Here is a 17,642-nt window from a genome sequence, read left to right as displayed (position 1 = left end):
TCTATTGAAATTTCTTTTTGATGACATTTGGCAGCTTGATAGTTCGCGATACAATAGTGTAATTTCTTAAATTGCAACATTTGTTGTGTGAGAATTTTTGCATTATATCGATGAGATTTTTCCAATTAAATTAAAATTAAACATGACAATTTGGAGTTATGCAGTGTTTCCTATGGTGGTAATTTAGCATACCAGGCAAAATTAAGGTAGATTTCTGCTGTTTCGCGTAGTAAGAAAGTATTAGATTTTAGATATCGACTGTCGCTATAAACCCGTGCACTGTACCGTGAAGTGGCGTCGTTGCGGGCAATCTGCGAAGCTGGTTGAGAGGCCGCCACAGATTTATGTGACATAGGCCATACGCAGCAACTAACGATGAGCGACAACGCGGTAACAGTGAGCGGCAGAGAGGGGACCAATTTTTGTCGATCTGTCTTCCACTATTATGTTTGTTATTTTAGTAGCTATCCAAACAGCAAATAAGTAGTAATAATGAGTACGAAGAATTATTTTGATATCGAATGTTTAATAGCTGAAGTGCAATGTAGGCCGATTTTATGGCAAGATAATCATAAAGATTATAAAAATAAGTCTATCACAGACATGATATGGGAAGAAGTAGGAAAGCAGTGTAATTGTACAGGTAAAATGTTTATTCTATTCTTATATTGTTACATAATTAAATTAGCAACATAATTATTAATAGATACACTTGTAGATTAATAATTTCTTAACCGATTTCGATGATTTTTAAATATATAGAGAAAATCGACATTTTGAATAACTTTTTTCTCGTACGAAAATGTCGCACTCATTTAGTTTTCTATATATTCGTAAAAAACTGCCAGTACTAGCGAATTGAATTCTGTCCATATGTGTGAATCTGTGACACATTCACAAATATAACCAAACGTTCACCGTTCCGTTTGCCGCTTGGCGATTTGTTTACATCTACTAGCCATTGATCTGTTTATCTTTATATCATACTTTACGAACCTAAATAAATGATTTCTACGAAAATCTCGTTTACGACTGCATATACGAGTCTTCTGACTTGCTATTCAATGCAAAGCGAATAATACAGAATATACAGTTTTAGTTGTTTTATACATTTGTTACTGCTACTACTACTAAGGCCGACTTTTGACGAGCCGTTTGCGGCAAATTGCTGCAGCGGCGGGACAGGTTGAAACAACAAGAAAATACCTGTGTATGTATTCTTCTTTTGTGAGACAGAAGAACTTTATTTCTCTGTTCTTTTAACGACAGCGTAACGGTGATAAAATGTTGCTCGTCTACACCGAGCCATATGAAATAAGCAATACAGCGAATGAGCGGCAGTGCGTTGCCGCGTTAAGCCGTGTATGACTTATTTCATATAACGAATTATTTCAGTGCGATTATACCTATGTCTGTCTATGAGTTTGATTTATTTTCTGCCGTCTTGTCGTCACTCCTTTGACCGTTTCTGCCACTCGCCACTTTCTGTACGATCGAGGTCAAGGGTTCTAACAGTAATCGAGTCTAAGTGCAGATGGCGTTTACTGGACTCGTTTTCTAGGTAATAAATGATTGATGGTGACGTACAAAAGGCATGAGCTTTTTTGAGCAGCTTTGAAAAAAGGCACGTACAAAGATATCAACTGTACTGACATAAATTGTAATATTTATAGTTTTTCTTTCATTCGTATACATATATCGAATTGGGTATATAAAGAGAATTGGGATATCTTCTAAATTAAGTGTTCTACTGAAGACAAACAATTGTGAAACTCACATAAGAATTCCTATAAGATATCTTAATTAATACATATAATATACATGTATATATTTTTAAATCAAATGTAAAGAAATATGAAGCGGAGAAGACGAAGGAAAAAAGATTGAAAATTGTATCTTATACTACAGCGTTTCGATAGCTACTAGCATCTATCGGTTCTATTCAAATAGACTGCATCTGCCATCATCCGGTACAGGATTATCATCACCATTTCCTTCATTTAACTTCGTTGCTACTCGAATGTAGTCTAAATCACTATCTCTGTCTCTTTCTCGGATAAAATTGTGTAATATACAAACACATTTGATGAAAATGATTGCTTTATGCAGTGAAGTTTATATATCTTTAACCAAAAGACAGGATATACTATAGAGAATACCGAATGCACGTTCAATTCATTTTCTTGCTATCGAGAGTGGTTTATTAAAGTTTTCTCTTTGCGAAGTCAATGCTCTTCGTAGATATGGTCGCAGGAGGTATTATTTTTTACGAGATACGCTCAATTTCCGGCTAAAATTTAGAAGAACGATGTTAGAAAGCTTGAAAGGATAAAGCGTTAAATTTTTCTTGTTTCGAAAGACGGAAGAGCATTGACGTGATAAAAATGCTTCCATCTCTTTGCTTACTCCTGCTACCAACTTCGATCGTTATAAATTTTTTGTTGACACCTTGCGGTATAATAGAATGATAGCGCAAATAATTGAAATAATAAGAACCGGAGTTTGGCAGACATCTGATTTACGATGTTTTCCATCGATGTACTCAATACAGTTGAGAAATTTTCACCGATTGTAAAAGTCATTAATACCATTTCTTGAATGTTCCATTGTGGCTTTAGACATATGCAGCGTGTGCGAATTATTTCGAGTAAATTAAATATTTCGAAAATACTCGTATATTCGATCTGGCGGTGACATTGAAACCTTCTGTGAAGAACATGTTAAAATTTTTAAACATATACCTTCATTTTTGTATTACATATTCTTGTAGCTGATACTCATCGTCAGACGGTTTCAAAACACGAACTAACACACTACGAAAACACTACGAACTAACACACTACGAAAACACTACGAACGTGACGACGCCATTAGCGTTACCCGATATACATCACAAGGACACAAAAAGACATTTTCCATAAATACTATTACTAGTATGGCATTGCCGAAACACAAGATCGCAGTTTTTTGATGTTTTGAAGATAGTCAGTCCGTTTTCAAAATAGTTTCCAAAATAGTCACTTTTAGGTAATATCTAACACAGAAGATTTCAAAGTCACTGCAAGATCAAATACATAAATTTGTCCCATATGACACTGCATGTTTTCAATACGATCGTGCATACAGTTGATTGATTTATTCGAAAAAACGAATGCCAAATAACGAAAGACTGATCCCAATTGCTAAATACCTGTATTGGCAAAAACAATAAATATGTAATACGATGTTCGAAAAGTAAATGCAAATTTTTGTGCTTTCAGGAGTTGTTGCAAAACTGAAATGGAAGAATTTAAAAGACAGCTATAGGAAAAACATACAGAAGCTTCCCCCTTTGAAGTCTGACTCGAAAGCAACGACCCCATGTAAGATCAAATGGCCTTATTTCGAAATGATGGGATTCATCAAGGATTATGTAGCTCATACTCGCGGTGGAAGTAATTTGCCAGATAATTCGTTCATTAGCGATGATAATATCGAGGAACAACCTGATGAAGTTTCCAATGATAACGTCAAAGATACAAGTGATTTTGCAAGTACTTCGAATTGTACGCAGGAATATTCCACTTCCACACCTATCCAATTTTCAGATACAGGATTTCACTCAAATTCAAAATGTTCACAAAAATCTAAATACAAATACAAAAAGCAGCGGAGGGACGTAGATATCGAATTTTTAAAGCTAGAGGAACAGCGGCTAGAGTTATTAAAAAAAGACATAAACAGCAAAAGCGAAGAAAACTCAGATCTTCAGTTTTTTAAAAGTTTACTTCCTTTTATGGAATCGTTATCTCCAATCGAAAAATTGGAAGTAAGAGGAGAGATACAGAATGTTATTATTAATAAACTACGATCTAGGCAACCAGTCTAGATGGTATACTGGTAATATCTGAAAATTCAAACGTCATACTGTTGAGGTTATTCGATGTGCAAACAGAGAAAACTCGTGGATAAATTGTAAGGCAGAAAATATATTTAAATAGAAGTGTAATTATAAATAAGAATACAATTTGAGCTGGTCCAGATCCGCACGCTAGCTGTGTTACCCAATAACTGAAAACCCCGAAGCCAACGTCGCCTGTCTACTGTTTATGATCTGACTTCGTCGCAGTCTTTTGTCTACGCGCTGTCGATGGCTTCAGTGCTTGAGAAAACTAAAAAGACCAGATGTAGAGTTTTCTTATAAGTGGTGACCACTTCAACACATACATATCTATTCAGAAAAATCAACAGCAAACTCGAATATATTTTTTTTTTTACGTAAATTCAAACTTTAGTGTAAGAATTAGTGCAAGGATTATTATTTACATACATACAGTATCATTATCATACATCATATCATTACATACATTATCTATACATACGTATATGTATGTATGTATAGAATAATATGTATAGAAAAATCGATTTTGTAAATTCATGCTGCTCTTTTAATCTTATCAAATTTCTTTTGTCCGTTGCTGTATGTACGTACACAATTTTGAGTGAATGTAACAGTAATAATATATTAATAGGATTTAAGTAATAATGAAACGTTTCGCGTACGGGTTCCGTATAATACATTAAGCGTAAATAATTTCGCGTAAATAATTTTCCAAAAATATATATAACACAACGCTTTATTATCGTTCCTAAACTGATTTTATGATATGATACAGTGAATTGCAATTTTACGGCTCTCTTGTTTACCTGTTGTAATCGTTTCCAGACGGTTCTAATTTTTTATGAAAGTGTTTTTTTCAGACCATGTGTCCAACTTATAATTATTTACGTACGTCTTAGCCATGACACATCATTTTTCGTTGCAATTACAAGAGATTTGTATCATATTGTTGATAAATTATCGAGCGTTTTGTTAAATACTTGTAACGTTGATAATTACAACTGTTTCATATAAAAGACTAATTTTATTCTACATTAGATATATCTGCATTTAAATTTAATTATATATGTACATACATGCGATATACACACATGTATTATAAATAAATCAGCTGATGTATAACTAATATGTAAATAATGACTCTATGCAATTGTAACTGGACAACTTTAAAGCATGTCTTACCACTAACTTATAGTCATGGATGTCACGATGACAGGATTCAGTTGAAACATCTCTTTAACGTGTATTCATTTTATGAGTCTTGCCCGTGCTTCTTCGTTCAAATTTGAAAATTGCCGTTCTATATTTTAGTAAGTATATATAGCAATCAATGGAAATAGCTAACTAGGTCTATGTCTAACTAACTCCTGTAAGTGTAATTGTCTATGAAACGAAATGTAAAGTTCTATTAGAAATTCATACAAAATTACCATTATTGCTACTATATAAATATCGATTGTGAAAATTGTTAAAGGAAAGCGTAATCTTAGAAAATATGATTAGGGGCATTAAGTTTGTGACATCATCGAGATAATTACCAGAAATTGATGAGAATTGTTGAATCATATGTATGATACATTACATTCTATTTCTTATATAATACGTGCAACATGTATTTATGTTAACTATTACTTTAGAAGTTCTATATAACATGAAACACAGCTTCCTTTTTAATACAAGTTCGTACACCTAGGCAGAGTAAAGTAAGGCGTTCAACGATACGAACGTAGAAATTGTTTTATATCATTATTCGTCATAAAGTGTGATTCTTCCTTGAAAGTAACGTACAAGGTTGGAAATAATTTATTAGGAATTTTTTTTTGAGTATTCTTTTTATTATGTATTGTTATTTGTAAGATAATAATTACTATTTATAACTTTGTATGAAAGATTGTTTAATTAAAAAATTATAAAATAATTTTGTGTTTGCTACATTTCTTTAGGCTCGGTATATTCACGTTCTACTAGGATGAAAAATAGAAAAAAAATAAAAGTTCTTGTAGTGTTATTGCGTGTGAATTATAATAAATTAACGAACTCTAATTATAACAAAAATTTGAAGATTATATCTGTCCGTTTATTTGAACGATTTAATGTTCTCTAAGTACGAGAATAAATAATTTTTAAAGGAGAACATAAACAATGTAAAATCATGCACTTAGGAAATGTCCAAATGTTCTATTTTGTAGCTGTACAGATAGAATCATTGTTTAATTAGAATTAAATCGCGTTATAATATTATATATATAATAAATATATTTCAACATATTGAAGTAATCGAAAGAATTTGTTAAATCTTCTAAACACTATAGAATATAAATAATACACTGACGAAAGAAATTCGGATTTTGTTGAATTTAATGTTTGCATTTGCGTTACAGACAATCAAGCATAATGTTATTAGCTACGTGGTTCATATCAGATATTTTGGCTATTTCAAGCGTTATAATTGCCGGATGGTACATCTATTACAAACTACATATCTTTAAATTTTGGCAGAAAAGAGGAGTATTTTATGTCGAACCTACCTTCCCTACTGGTAATATAATGCCAATTGTAATTGGTAAACGATCACAAGGTAAGATCACTGTGAATAAATATAAAACTAATGTCAATCATTTTACTCTAAAATTCGACTCAGCAAATCAAGAAAAATGCTGGTACTAACCTTTAAATTAAAAAGTCATTTTATTTGAAAGTTGTTATTAGTTGCATACAGTTTTTTTACTGGAATTTTATTAATATCAAATCGTATTGGAATAAAAATCGTTAAAGAAGTGTGAAAATTGACAAGACAATCACTGTGAAAATTGTTTCGTATTAGTATCGTAGTCGTATTTTACAATTAATTCTTTCGATTTCGTGCAATTAAATTGTACAAAAGCTGCATATTAGTTAACTTGGATCGGTCAATAATCAAAGGAAGATCATATACATATCACAGACATATCTCATGCGGTATCCTATAAAAATGTCAACTATTGTTAAATGAAACAGTAAAAATGGCAATGTATGCTATAAACGAAACGTTATGAAAGTCTTTTCACATTACGTGCTCGAATAATACGAAACCATTATCAATATGTTAGATATAATATCCATTGCTACACGCGGCAATTCAGGCTATATGTTTGTCAGAGCATACGGTGCTCGAAGCGTTAACACGACTACAATGCTTGCAGATTCTAAAAATTATCGGCTTTTGAGAAATGCACCGTGGCGGCATCTCATCTTCATCTTTCACATAGACATAATAAGATTGTTGGTAAAGAAAAGTCATTGTTGACCCAGCAGAGTATTAAGAGTATATTTAACGACTCTGGATAGCCAATGTCTGTAAACTTTAATATAATCGATTGCAGTTTGGTAACAATCGACTGGAACACGGTGTTTTCAGTGATTGTTTCCCAGTTTGTACAGTTAATACGATTAGTTGGTCTCATTTTGAAGGAGATGTGAAAAGACGTTAAAAACACGTGCATTATTCATAATTTACGAGTAGCTACGTATATGTGTTTATCATCAAGGTTTTATTTTGTAGCCGAGTTTTTCGGAGATATTTATCATCGATATAAACAGCATCCTCTTGTTGGTATCTATATGCTTCACAAACCATTTTTGATTATAAACGATCTTGATTTAATTCGAGACGTACTGGCAAAACAGTTTACAAATTTCCACGATCGTGGATTTTTTTGTAACGAAAAAACGGATCCGCTGTCCGGACATCTATTTCAATTACCTGGAAAAAAGTGGAGGAATTTGAGAGTAAAATTAACACCGACTTTTACTGCGGGAAAACTTAAACAGATGTTTCCGATTATGAAAGACATTGGAAATACCCTAGCAACATATTTGGAAGAAAAGGCACAGACAAGATCGACGATCGACGTAAAAGACGTATTTTCGAGGTACGTGTTTCTCGCGTATCATACATCGATCGATGGTTTGACAACAAATAGACTCGATAGTAGAGCACTTGTATTCGTGAACATAAACGCGTGCTTGTAAATCAATACTTTTTCAGATATGCCGTCGACATTATCATGTCAGCAGCATTTGGAATAACGTGCGATAGCTTGGAGAATCCGGACAACGAATTTCGCTATTGGGGAAAGAAGATATTTGATCCGAAGCCTCTTTGGAATGCTCTTATCGTATGGGCCCCGCAGGTTTTTGATTTCTTTTCCATACCATATACCGATAAAGATGTTACAAACTTTTTTATAAATGTGTTTAAAGAAACTGTGGAATATAGAGAATCGAATAACATCGAACGAAAAGATTTTTTGAATTTATTGATGCAGTTAATGAGAAATGGATATGTGGAAGCAGACGATAACTCGGAAGCAGCAACTCTTGCAAGTAGTTATCCTTTCGTTTAAATAACTTCTCGTATTGATAAATATTTCGATATTAAGGACAACGATAATACAAAATTATTATTTTGTCGTGGTACAAATAGAAAATAAATTGACAATGACGGAGGCTGCTGCACAAGCTTTCGTCTTCTACTTGGCTGGTTTTGAAACATCTTCGACTACAGTAACATTCTGCCTGTATGAATTAGCGATGCATCAAGATATACAGAATAAAGTACGCGAAGAAATTCAAACACAGCTGGAGAAGCATGGTGGTGATCTGACATACGATGCTGTAAACGAAATGACTTATCTCCATAAAGTGATCTCTGGTATGTATATGACTGCACTATAACGATTAGCAACGTTAAATTTAAAACATTAAAACGTTTCTAAGGTGTTGCATAACTGGACTGTGAACTTTTATGCAAATCTCTGTTATTAAGGATATAATAAAAAACGTAGAATCTCGATAGAAAATTGATTGAAAATCTTTATGTATCAACTAATTATAGAAAGCACCATATTTTGAAAATTTGTCGAATATTTGATTATTTTGAATTAATTTTATATTTTTATCGATTCGTTTCAGAAACATTACGGAAATATCCTCCGGTTACTATCCTAAACCGTATTTGCACAAACGAAACAACAATGGAGGGAACAAAATTTGTCATACCTAAAGGAATTGCTGTGACAATACCCGTTTTTGGTATTCATCGAGATGCCAACATATACCCAAACCCGGATAAATTTGATCCAGAACGATTCTCCGAAGAAAATATAAAAACTAGACATCCTTATGCGTATTTACCATTTGGCGAAGGACCAAGAATATGTATTGGTAAATATATTTTTCAAAGTATCTTCTTACGTAAATATACCTACTCAATTTATGATAACGATAGGAAATTCTATCTCGTCAAATTAAAACGTAACTCGACAATGATATTTTCAATGAGTAATAAATTAAAAAATTTTTGTTGTTTCTACATTTTAGGATTAAGATTTGGCCTTATACAAACAAAGGTTGCTGTAATAAATGCTTTGTTAAAAAATAAAATGACATTCGCACCAGACACGCCAACTACTTTGGATTATGAACCGGGATCTCTTATATTAATACCAAAGGGTGGTGTACACTTGACTATCGAGCCATTAAAGTGACTGCATCGTTAAGAATATTAACAATAACGACGTATTTATGTTACACGTTTACAAGTAATTTTTACACACTTTTTACGGATTATTTTTTATAGAAAAAATTCTGCAGTTGTCGAAAAATAAAATTATGCGAAATACGAGAAAAAAGTCTATTTTTATGGTTTTTAAGATAAATGATAATAATAACTCAAAAAAAGACGCAAAGGAGGAAAAGTATGGAAAGTAAACTTTTAGTTCACGTTAATTCTTTATTTTTTGTTTTATACATCTCTAGATTTGGAAATAAAGTAACGGAGATTGTTATTGCCCAATATTCTTAAATCTATGTCGTGTTTTATTTTGATAAATTTGATAACATTTATATTTTCGTACTATTTCGGGGGGGGGGGGGGAGAAGCAGACGAAAGGAAATCAATTAGTTAGAGATTTAAAAGGACAAAGATGAAGAGGTCAGGCAGAAGATATTTGACATTTCAACAATATTTTATTTCACAGTCTGACACATGGAACATAATATTTCGTTATTCCTGAATGAAGACGGTAACAAGTACTAGATTCGTCTAAAATGTCCAATCCGAAGGAATCTAGTATCGATAACCTTTAATATCGTAACTATCGGTAGGTAAAGCATTGGCTAGGCTAAGCAACTCCGAGCGATGAAGACCGCTTGGAGATTGAAGTGCTGGACCAGCTTCGTGAAGCAGGCTGGACGCGCGAAGAGCGGCTTCCTGGAGCGCGGCAGCTTCATGAAGTCCGGAGGAAAGACGGAGAGCTTCCGCTTGGTGAAGCGCAGCAGGTGAACGGAGAGCGTCAGCTTGGTGGAGCGGGCCAGATGCGAGAAGGGCACTGGGTTCATGAAGACCTGCATTGAGAACGGCAGGTTCTCCGAGAGCACCGTGCCGAGGTGGAGGAAGTTTCGGGAGCGGAGAGGGATTGATCGGCTGGTGAGCCAAAAGCGCAGAATCAGCGGCAGCATCGGCAACGTGTGCAGCGGCAGCGGCAGCGTTATTCTGCGCGGCTGCGGCTGCGCTCGCAGCTTTCTCAGCGGCCGCTTGAGTGGTTTCGTAATCGAGGCGAGCAGCAGTGAGTTGCTCGTCCACCGACTCCGCTCTTGCCTTCGCCTGACCAAGCATGGTGGTTTGCGCCGCCAACTCGGCCGCCGATTCCGCGGCAGCTTGCGCTGCGCGGTCAGCCGTCGCCTGTGCCGCGTTTAAGGCCGCTGTAACCACTTGCAACTGCTGCATCGCTTGTTTGGCGGTGGTCCTTGCTGCGTTTGCGGCACGTTCCGCTTGTTGCAGTTGCAGGTTCTCCCCGTCTACCGCTACGTGGGCATCTCTCGATTGTTGCTCCAGCCCTTGGACCACGATCTGTTTGCCAGCGAGTGCCGCAGCCGCGGTAGCCGCTGACTGCGAAGCAGCTTGCGCTAAGGTATTTTTCGCCACGAACGCGGCTTGTCCGGCCGCGGAATGTTGATTATTTAACTGCGTGTGAGCTTGTTCTGCCGCGCCTTTCGCGATATTAGCTAAAGGACCACCAACGCTGAACCCGGGATGAGGCAGTCCACGGCCATGAGCGAGTGGACCTGCAGCTACTAGGGGGCCAGATAGCGCAGATTCCTGAGCGTATTCGTATTCGTAACCTTGAGCTTGTTGCTCGCGAGTGTGCTTTCTTCCTGCACCACATTCTGCCAAACAAATACACGCGAATAGCAGCAGCAGTGTCTTCATTCTTGGTTTGAAATTATCTCCTTTCTCGTAGGTTTAATCTGTAAGAAGAAAATTTTATTTCCGTACATAAACATAATACATATTGCTATATGTATAAGAAAATCAAAATGTATAATTCCGAAAATGACAAATCGACAATGATAAAAGTTATCGATCGTTAACGATTATGGTGAAAGCGATAAATATTATTCGACAATTTTGCACAATAAAAGATAAATATTTTACTCTATTATTTTTCTCACTTATTCGTTACGTTTATACCGCGTACATTGAGTTAGATATAAAAGTATGATTAATTGAATATAGCGGTGGGAAATTCTCGTGACAATTCTCCGATCTCTGAATTTGACAACAGCAGAATATTGCGTAGAGATCAGGATAGAAAACACGTCGAAGCGTCAACGATACTACAAAATACAAAGTTCTATCAAAGTAACTATTCGATTAACGACACTGCCTATAAAGCTTAAATACTCCTTCGTAGAAAATTATTTACCCTCTTAAACTTTGACACAGAAGTATTTTGTTTTAATCGTTTAAAAAAATGTAGCAATATGGTTGATCGATGACCACTGTGGCAATCAACGTGTTAACGATATTTAGAAAGATTTCTGTTTTATATTTACCGTGAAAATTCCGTACTTTTAATTAGTTTCTTTATGCGACATAGCCGGGAGATTTTGTAAAATTAAAAAAGCAATCTACATATCAGAGAACGAAACACGATAGGAGATATATTTAATCGAAAAATAATTCTTACAATTTCATCGGTATGTAGTTGAAATTATTCGCGGGAATAACAACAAATATAACTAATTTCCCCTAAAAAAATAATGCTACTATGAGTTTCGCTGGTTAAACTAGTGCATTTGTCTCGAGTTCGAAGCTGCTACACTTGCGTATGTACCTTTTTTTGGACACTCCCACTGGAAACCTTTGTGCCTTTCACATTTTAGCGTGTATTAGTCATAGAAGATTGGTAGCACGGCTTTGCCGCGGTGATAGTGCATAATGCAGGGTAACTTTTTTGCTAGGTCAATAATATTTCCATGGGTCTTATAAATCGAGTTTCACACAAATATTCTGCATCGTAAATATCATATGTTTGATACTTTCATTAATAATTATTCTATTGCTATGCAATAAAACCAGGATCAGTAAAGAGTAAGAATATAACTATGTACTAAGAGCGAATAAGTTACAATAAGTAGATTACTATATATATATAATAATATACAGGGTGGTTGGTAACTGATGGTACAAGCGGAAAGGGGGTGATTCCACGCGAAAAAAGAAGTCGAAAATATAGAATAAAAATTTTTTTTTTTAATTTTTCCATCGAAACAATGATCTACAGTGAGATCCGTTATAACGAGGCGTGATGATAAAGTGCACGCGTACCGACCGAAAATTCAAAGTCGATTTTCTCGAAAACAAAGCCTCCAACGAAAAATTGTTATTCTATATTTTCGACTTCTTTTTTCGCATAGAATCACCCCCTTTCCGCTTGTACCACCAGTTACCAACCACCCTGTATAATAATGGTAATAATATAATTATTATAAATTATTCACTCTTAGTACAACTTGAAATTCAAACATCTCATCGAACAATTGACTTGCATAGTCATTGATAGGAGTAGTAAGAGAAAACAATGGTTTAAACGCACCCGATGATGGAAGAGAAGCATTTGTTAAGAAAATCAACACTATGCTAGTCGCGTAACATCTATTGGACACAAATCGAATAAAACTGAAAATACGAAGAATAATACAAATAAAATATAGAGCATCGGAATATAAAGATTACAGTAGAAGTAAATACCATCGATGGGAGGAAAATTATTTTCCTGACAAAGTCAAATAACAAATATCTAAATTTCAATAATAACAAATACCACTAAATAACAATAAAAAAATACAATAAATAAGAAATACCACTTAACTTAACTTATGTTCCAAATACATCTTTACTTAAGTAACATCATTTAGTATAAAATAATAGAGTAAATAAATAGAATACATATTTTATTCGAACGATCGTTTGAGTAAAAGTTTGTTTCGATAACGACTAGCCTTTGATGTAGGGCGTTATGGAATAAATTATTATTTATATAATTATTTAAGCAGAGAGTCATTCGTTATCTGAGAGTTCAAATAAAAAATAGAAATAAATTATTTCTTATTTGGACAAATTTGTTTCCACAGAAGCAGACATAATAACTTGCTCAGAGAGATTGTTGTGAATTGCAATTTGTAATTTTTAATAATAATAACTACGTGTTAATTAACGTTAGCTATGACGAATACGCAAAAGTCACATCAATTTTCGGGCAATTTGCTCCAGAAGCGAGTAATTTTAGAAGCACGAACTGCGCTCTGTTTATCGAAAAGTAATCATATTAGCTTCGCGATTTATTTACAAATCTTCGTTAATTCCTAATTCTAACGATTAAAGTATTATTTTAATTTGCTATTTATTATTTAATAGTTTTTATTTTATTTAATTTTATAAGACGTAAATATACTAATCGTATCGGAGCAAACTTTCATTCGATAGTAGAATGTATTTAAAGGACAACTCATGTCCGCTATATTTTAATTATGATCAATGCAAATTCAATCTTTACGATGTATCAATGAAATCCTTTTACGATATTTCGGATCAACGTTAATTATTCATGACGTACGTCCCATTTTTTTTGGTGCAACTCTGTTGCAAGTCACGGCGGTTCAAAATTGAATATCTAGTTCCGTTACGCTCTAAAAAGCACTGCGTGTACGTATGTATAATGCGCATAAGTGCATAATTAAATCAATGGGAAGCAGACCTTATCTGTATGTGATCGTAAGAACTTTGAATGACGTTCGTTCAAGCTGAAAAAATGTACTATGAGTACATTTTTACATTTATTTTTACATGAGTACATTTAGACATTTACAACGAAAATACTCAAATTGTACATTCTAGATGCTCGTAAATAGTAAGAAAGCAGTGATATTTATTAAACGTCCGCAACGATGTATCAAATGTAACAAAGAAGAGATAAGATTTATGCGGTTGAAGTTATTTTTTAACGAATTAGTAAAAAGATTTTTAACCGTACGTTATCATCGTTGATAAATATGCATTCGACGAGTAAAATTACAGATTTTCAATAGCGATGTGATAAAATAGTATAATAAGTTACTGCAAGTAATATGAGGACGAACATTTTCGAAAAGTTTTGTTAATAAATCGAAAGAGAAGGTTACTAAACGTTAATGAACGTAATAACTTTAGAAACAAAGGTTTTTAATATATAGGAAAATATTTATATAACGATAATTAAATAGTTATGTTAATTAAATGGAAATATTTGTATTAGATTTCAAATAGAACCTAAGGTGTACTTAATGCAAGTTATTATACAACTCATCCGTGGCCGTGAGAATAATTCTACCAAGAATGTTTAAAAATTGCGAAAATATGTCAAGGAATGGATACCGGTGGTACATGTTTGAAACACAGCGCAACAATGATATCAATTAATCGATTCTGCTGCATTTGAAATGAAGCTTAATTATAATTTTCTACACACAGTATCCCTCACTTTTATCTTCGTCACTTATGCGATGTGTTTATGCAAATTCATGCTTTCGTCAAAATGACAAAAAAAAAATAAAATAAAATTAAATCTAAATAGAAATTTGTTTTTGTACGCTTTTGTACCTTTAAGTTTCCCATAAGAGCATACACATCCGCAGTCTACTTCTGAGAATTGATATTCGCATCATTTACAAAATTTCTCGAATAAATTTCTGTAAAATCTTGGTATTTTAATATTTTAATATTTACCTTTATTTTACATTTATTCCAACTGTTTATATTTAAAAACAGTTAAATCAAGTATTATTTTCACATAAATTCAGGATGCATACATAGTGAGGTACACAAAATGTAATTTACATTGCACCTAAATCTCAGAAGATATGCGACATAGTTGTGCATATGAATAAACGAAGGTACACTGTGTAAAACAAATTTCGCTCTTCCGAAGGGTGGTAAAACTGATTAATACGAGGACAAAGATTACCAATTATTCACAAGATACGTATAAAAATATATAGAATATTTTATCGATTACAGAAAATGAGGGCGAGTACAGAATATCTGTACGTCGAATGCATTTTATGTACGAAATTAATTAATTACTAATTTTGAATAACTTTTCGATTTTCTAATTTTTTCCCATTATTTCATCCACCGTAATATCATTTTGAATACAGTTATATGGAATACGAATCTTGTCGAAAATTATTATTCAAAAATGCATGAAATTTCTGCAAATTTCAAATTTATCCTGCGATAATAGCACACGCAATAGCTACAAGTTAATAATTGAAGGAAATGTTTGAAAAAGGAAGCTTTTTGATAAATTCTAATTCCAAGCTATTTGTGTTCGAGTGAAATGCTTCCTGAGGAACGAAATGTTGAAAAAGTGAAATTATTAGAAACTTTCTCTCGTTACCTGGACAACTACAAACGTAAATAAATGATAAATTGTCAACAAACTTGTAGTACTCACAAAGTTCAAGACTGGTCAAACGGTCAAACGTTTACAGAATCCTTGCTGTTGCAGCTCGAAGAAACAACTATAAACTGATACCACTTACTTGGTTATCGTAGCTCTTATAGGCCTGTACCATGAGCTAATGGTAATACGGTAGTTACGGAAGGGGTTCAGGATATCGAGAATAACGGTGCACAATGACTTTTCTTTAAAGAAATAACGTAGCTCAAATTTGTAGTAAACCGCGTTTTCTTTTTATTTTGAAATCAGCTTGTTACAAAATAAGTAATGTATCCATATATCACTCGTACGTTTTACGTCGTTCCAATCTAAATTCCAAATAGCAGATATATAACGTACAACAACTTGAAAAGGAAGAAAGAAATAGCATCGTACATGAATAATTAAGCGAGAGATTGACAAGCACAGAAATACACGGAATACGTTTATGCAAAAATATAGTGTCTACGATGATAGCTGAAAAGGGTGGCTGATTAGGTTCCATGTGTCTAATTCTGAATATTTGCAAATATGAATTTGCATGAATATCAGCAGTCTATTTATGATATCGTTATAAAAAATTAGGTAGACTAACCGATATACGCTCGATAATTGTATTTTGTTCAAGTTTTTGGAATATCATCCAGCAGTTTTCATTGCTACATGTTACCTTGATTTGAAACAAATTCTTTTGGCATTTTTTTATTTTTTGAACCAGAGAAGGCTTAAAAGAAGTATGCGAGGGATGAAAAATTACTTGAAATTACCAGTCGAAAACCACTATACCAGTATACACAGATGTAAAAGATATTCGACCCTGATAACGAACATTTATTTCAATACGATTGAATTTACAATATCCAAAGTGGTTTATTTCAAGTTTCTACCTATGTAATTTTTACAAAGAAGATAATAATTGCGTTTCTTTTAATAATTGTTTCTTTTAATAATTAAAAAGTGAAACGAAGAATATCCGATGATATATCGTAGGTACGCTACATCTACTACTATAACCATTCATCCTTCTTCGATATGCAAATCCGATACTTCGATACAATCGCGTTTCATTCGTTTCTCTCGTCAATGTGCTTTCACACGTCGTACTAATTCGAAATAAATAATTTTATATTCTGATATATGATGATTTGTACGAATTACAATCCGGCATTTACCTAAATTTTTTCTTTCCAGAATGTACATCTTTTACGTTCTTTACATCGGTGAGTACCGTTACGAGAACGTCTGGCTGTTATTTTCTAACCAAGTAAACGTAATATTTTAGTACTGCTGACGTTCGAATATTTTGACTGTGGAAGGGTGCATAAGATTCCAGTTGCCTTAGTAAGCCTAATGATACTTTTTATTAGTCACTTACACTTACACTCGGTTCAGCCATTCTTTTGCGCAGTTGTATTCTAATGAAAATTCATTTAATAACCTTCGGTGAAAACCTTCGCGTCGCATATTCCGATAAATTTATTTCGCCCAATTTTTATTCGCTACATACGCCACAGTGTGATTTACGAATAACGTGGAATTCATAAAAAAAATCTCTTTTTACAAGAAATATTACGGTACATAGAAGTAACGTTATGTGTATAACTTGTGACAAACGAGTAACGCGTGGCACATTATTACGTTTGCAAATTATTCTGAAAGATGGATTGACTTTTAATGGCACTCGCATGTAATTAACGTAACCGCTGGTAATTAATGGCAGTCGCATTATTCTGATAGAACCAAAGAGAAATTCGTTACGCCGATGACCCAACTTGTTCACGCAATCCGAACAATCCAAACAATTCGAAGAAAACTCCGGAGAAAAGTAGTAACATCGCGCAGAAAGCTGCACAGGAAGCTAAGGCTGCTTCGGAAGCGCAGAATATCGCTGGTCAGCAAGCCGCTCGTCAAGTACTTACTTTTTTTCAAATACGCGTTTACATTTCATTTAGTCGAGC

The 17,642-nt window shown here is 33.8% G+C and overlaps 4 protein-coding genes across 5 annotated transcripts in view; 3 read left to right on the top strand and 1 right to left on the bottom strand.

Moving 5' to 3' along the window:
* Positions 1-376: 376 nt before the first annotated feature.
* On the top strand, positions 377-3,901 carry LOC138178786 (uncharacterized). The gene is made up of 2 exons (XM_069111031.1): positions 377-643; positions 3,261-3,901. The coding sequence occupies exons 1-2, from the start codon at positions 493-495 to the stop codon at positions 3,866-3,868; spliced, it is 759 nt and encodes a 252-aa protein (XP_068967132.1). The 5' UTR covers positions 377-492; the 3' UTR covers positions 3,869-3,901.
* A 510-nt stretch (positions 3,902-4,411) lies between these two features.
* Positions 4,412-9,555, top strand: LOC138178780 (cytochrome P450 6a2). The gene is made up of 7 exons (XM_069111021.1): positions 4,412-5,671; positions 6,262-6,458; positions 7,422-7,791; positions 7,908-8,245; positions 8,346-8,573; positions 8,834-9,085; positions 9,242-9,555. The coding sequence occupies exons 2-7, from the start codon at positions 6,275-6,277 to the stop codon at positions 9,406-9,408; spliced, it is 1,539 nt and encodes a 512-aa protein (XP_068967122.1). The 5' UTR covers positions 4,412-5,671; positions 6,262-6,274; the 3' UTR covers positions 9,409-9,555.
* Positions 9,556-9,683: 128 nt separating this feature from the next.
* The window catches only part of LOC138178781 (nuclease SbcCD subunit C), a 26,122-nt gene continuing 18,163 nt past the window's right edge, over positions 9,684-17,642 (bottom strand). The window contains exons 1-2 of one of the 2 annotated variants that reach the window (XM_069111023.1): positions 15,700-15,716; positions 9,684-11,170 (exon numbers count right to left, since the gene is read on the bottom strand). In XM_069111023.1, the coding sequence (XP_068967124.1) occupies positions 9,990-11,132 (1,143 nt within the window). In that variant the 5' untranslated portion in view covers positions 11,133-11,170; positions 15,700-15,716 and the 3' untranslated portion in view covers positions 9,684-9,989. Of the gene's footprint in view, positions 11,171-15,699; positions 15,717-17,642 lie in introns of those variants that run through there. The other variant, XM_069111022.1, reaches the window with a different exon arrangement.
* LOC138178740 (tol-Pal system protein TolA) overlaps positions 16,877-17,642 on the top strand; it is a 6,229-nt gene continuing 5,463 nt past the window's right edge. The window contains exons 1-2 of the mRNA XM_069110944.1: positions 16,877-16,948; positions 17,422-17,595. Of these exons, the coding sequence (XP_068967045.1) occupies positions 16,877-16,948; positions 17,422-17,595 (246 nt within the window). The remainder of the gene's footprint in view (positions 16,949-17,421; positions 17,596-17,642) is intronic.

This window comes from Bombus flavifrons, chromosome 4, assembly GCF_040668555.2.
Source record: "Bombus flavifrons isolate JBK064 chromosome 4, iyBomFlav1_principal, whole genome shotgun sequence".
Taxonomy (NCBI): domain Eukaryota; kingdom Metazoa; phylum Arthropoda; class Insecta; order Hymenoptera; family Apidae; genus Bombus; species Bombus flavifrons.
This window is presented reverse-complemented; position numbering and strand designations above follow the sequence as displayed.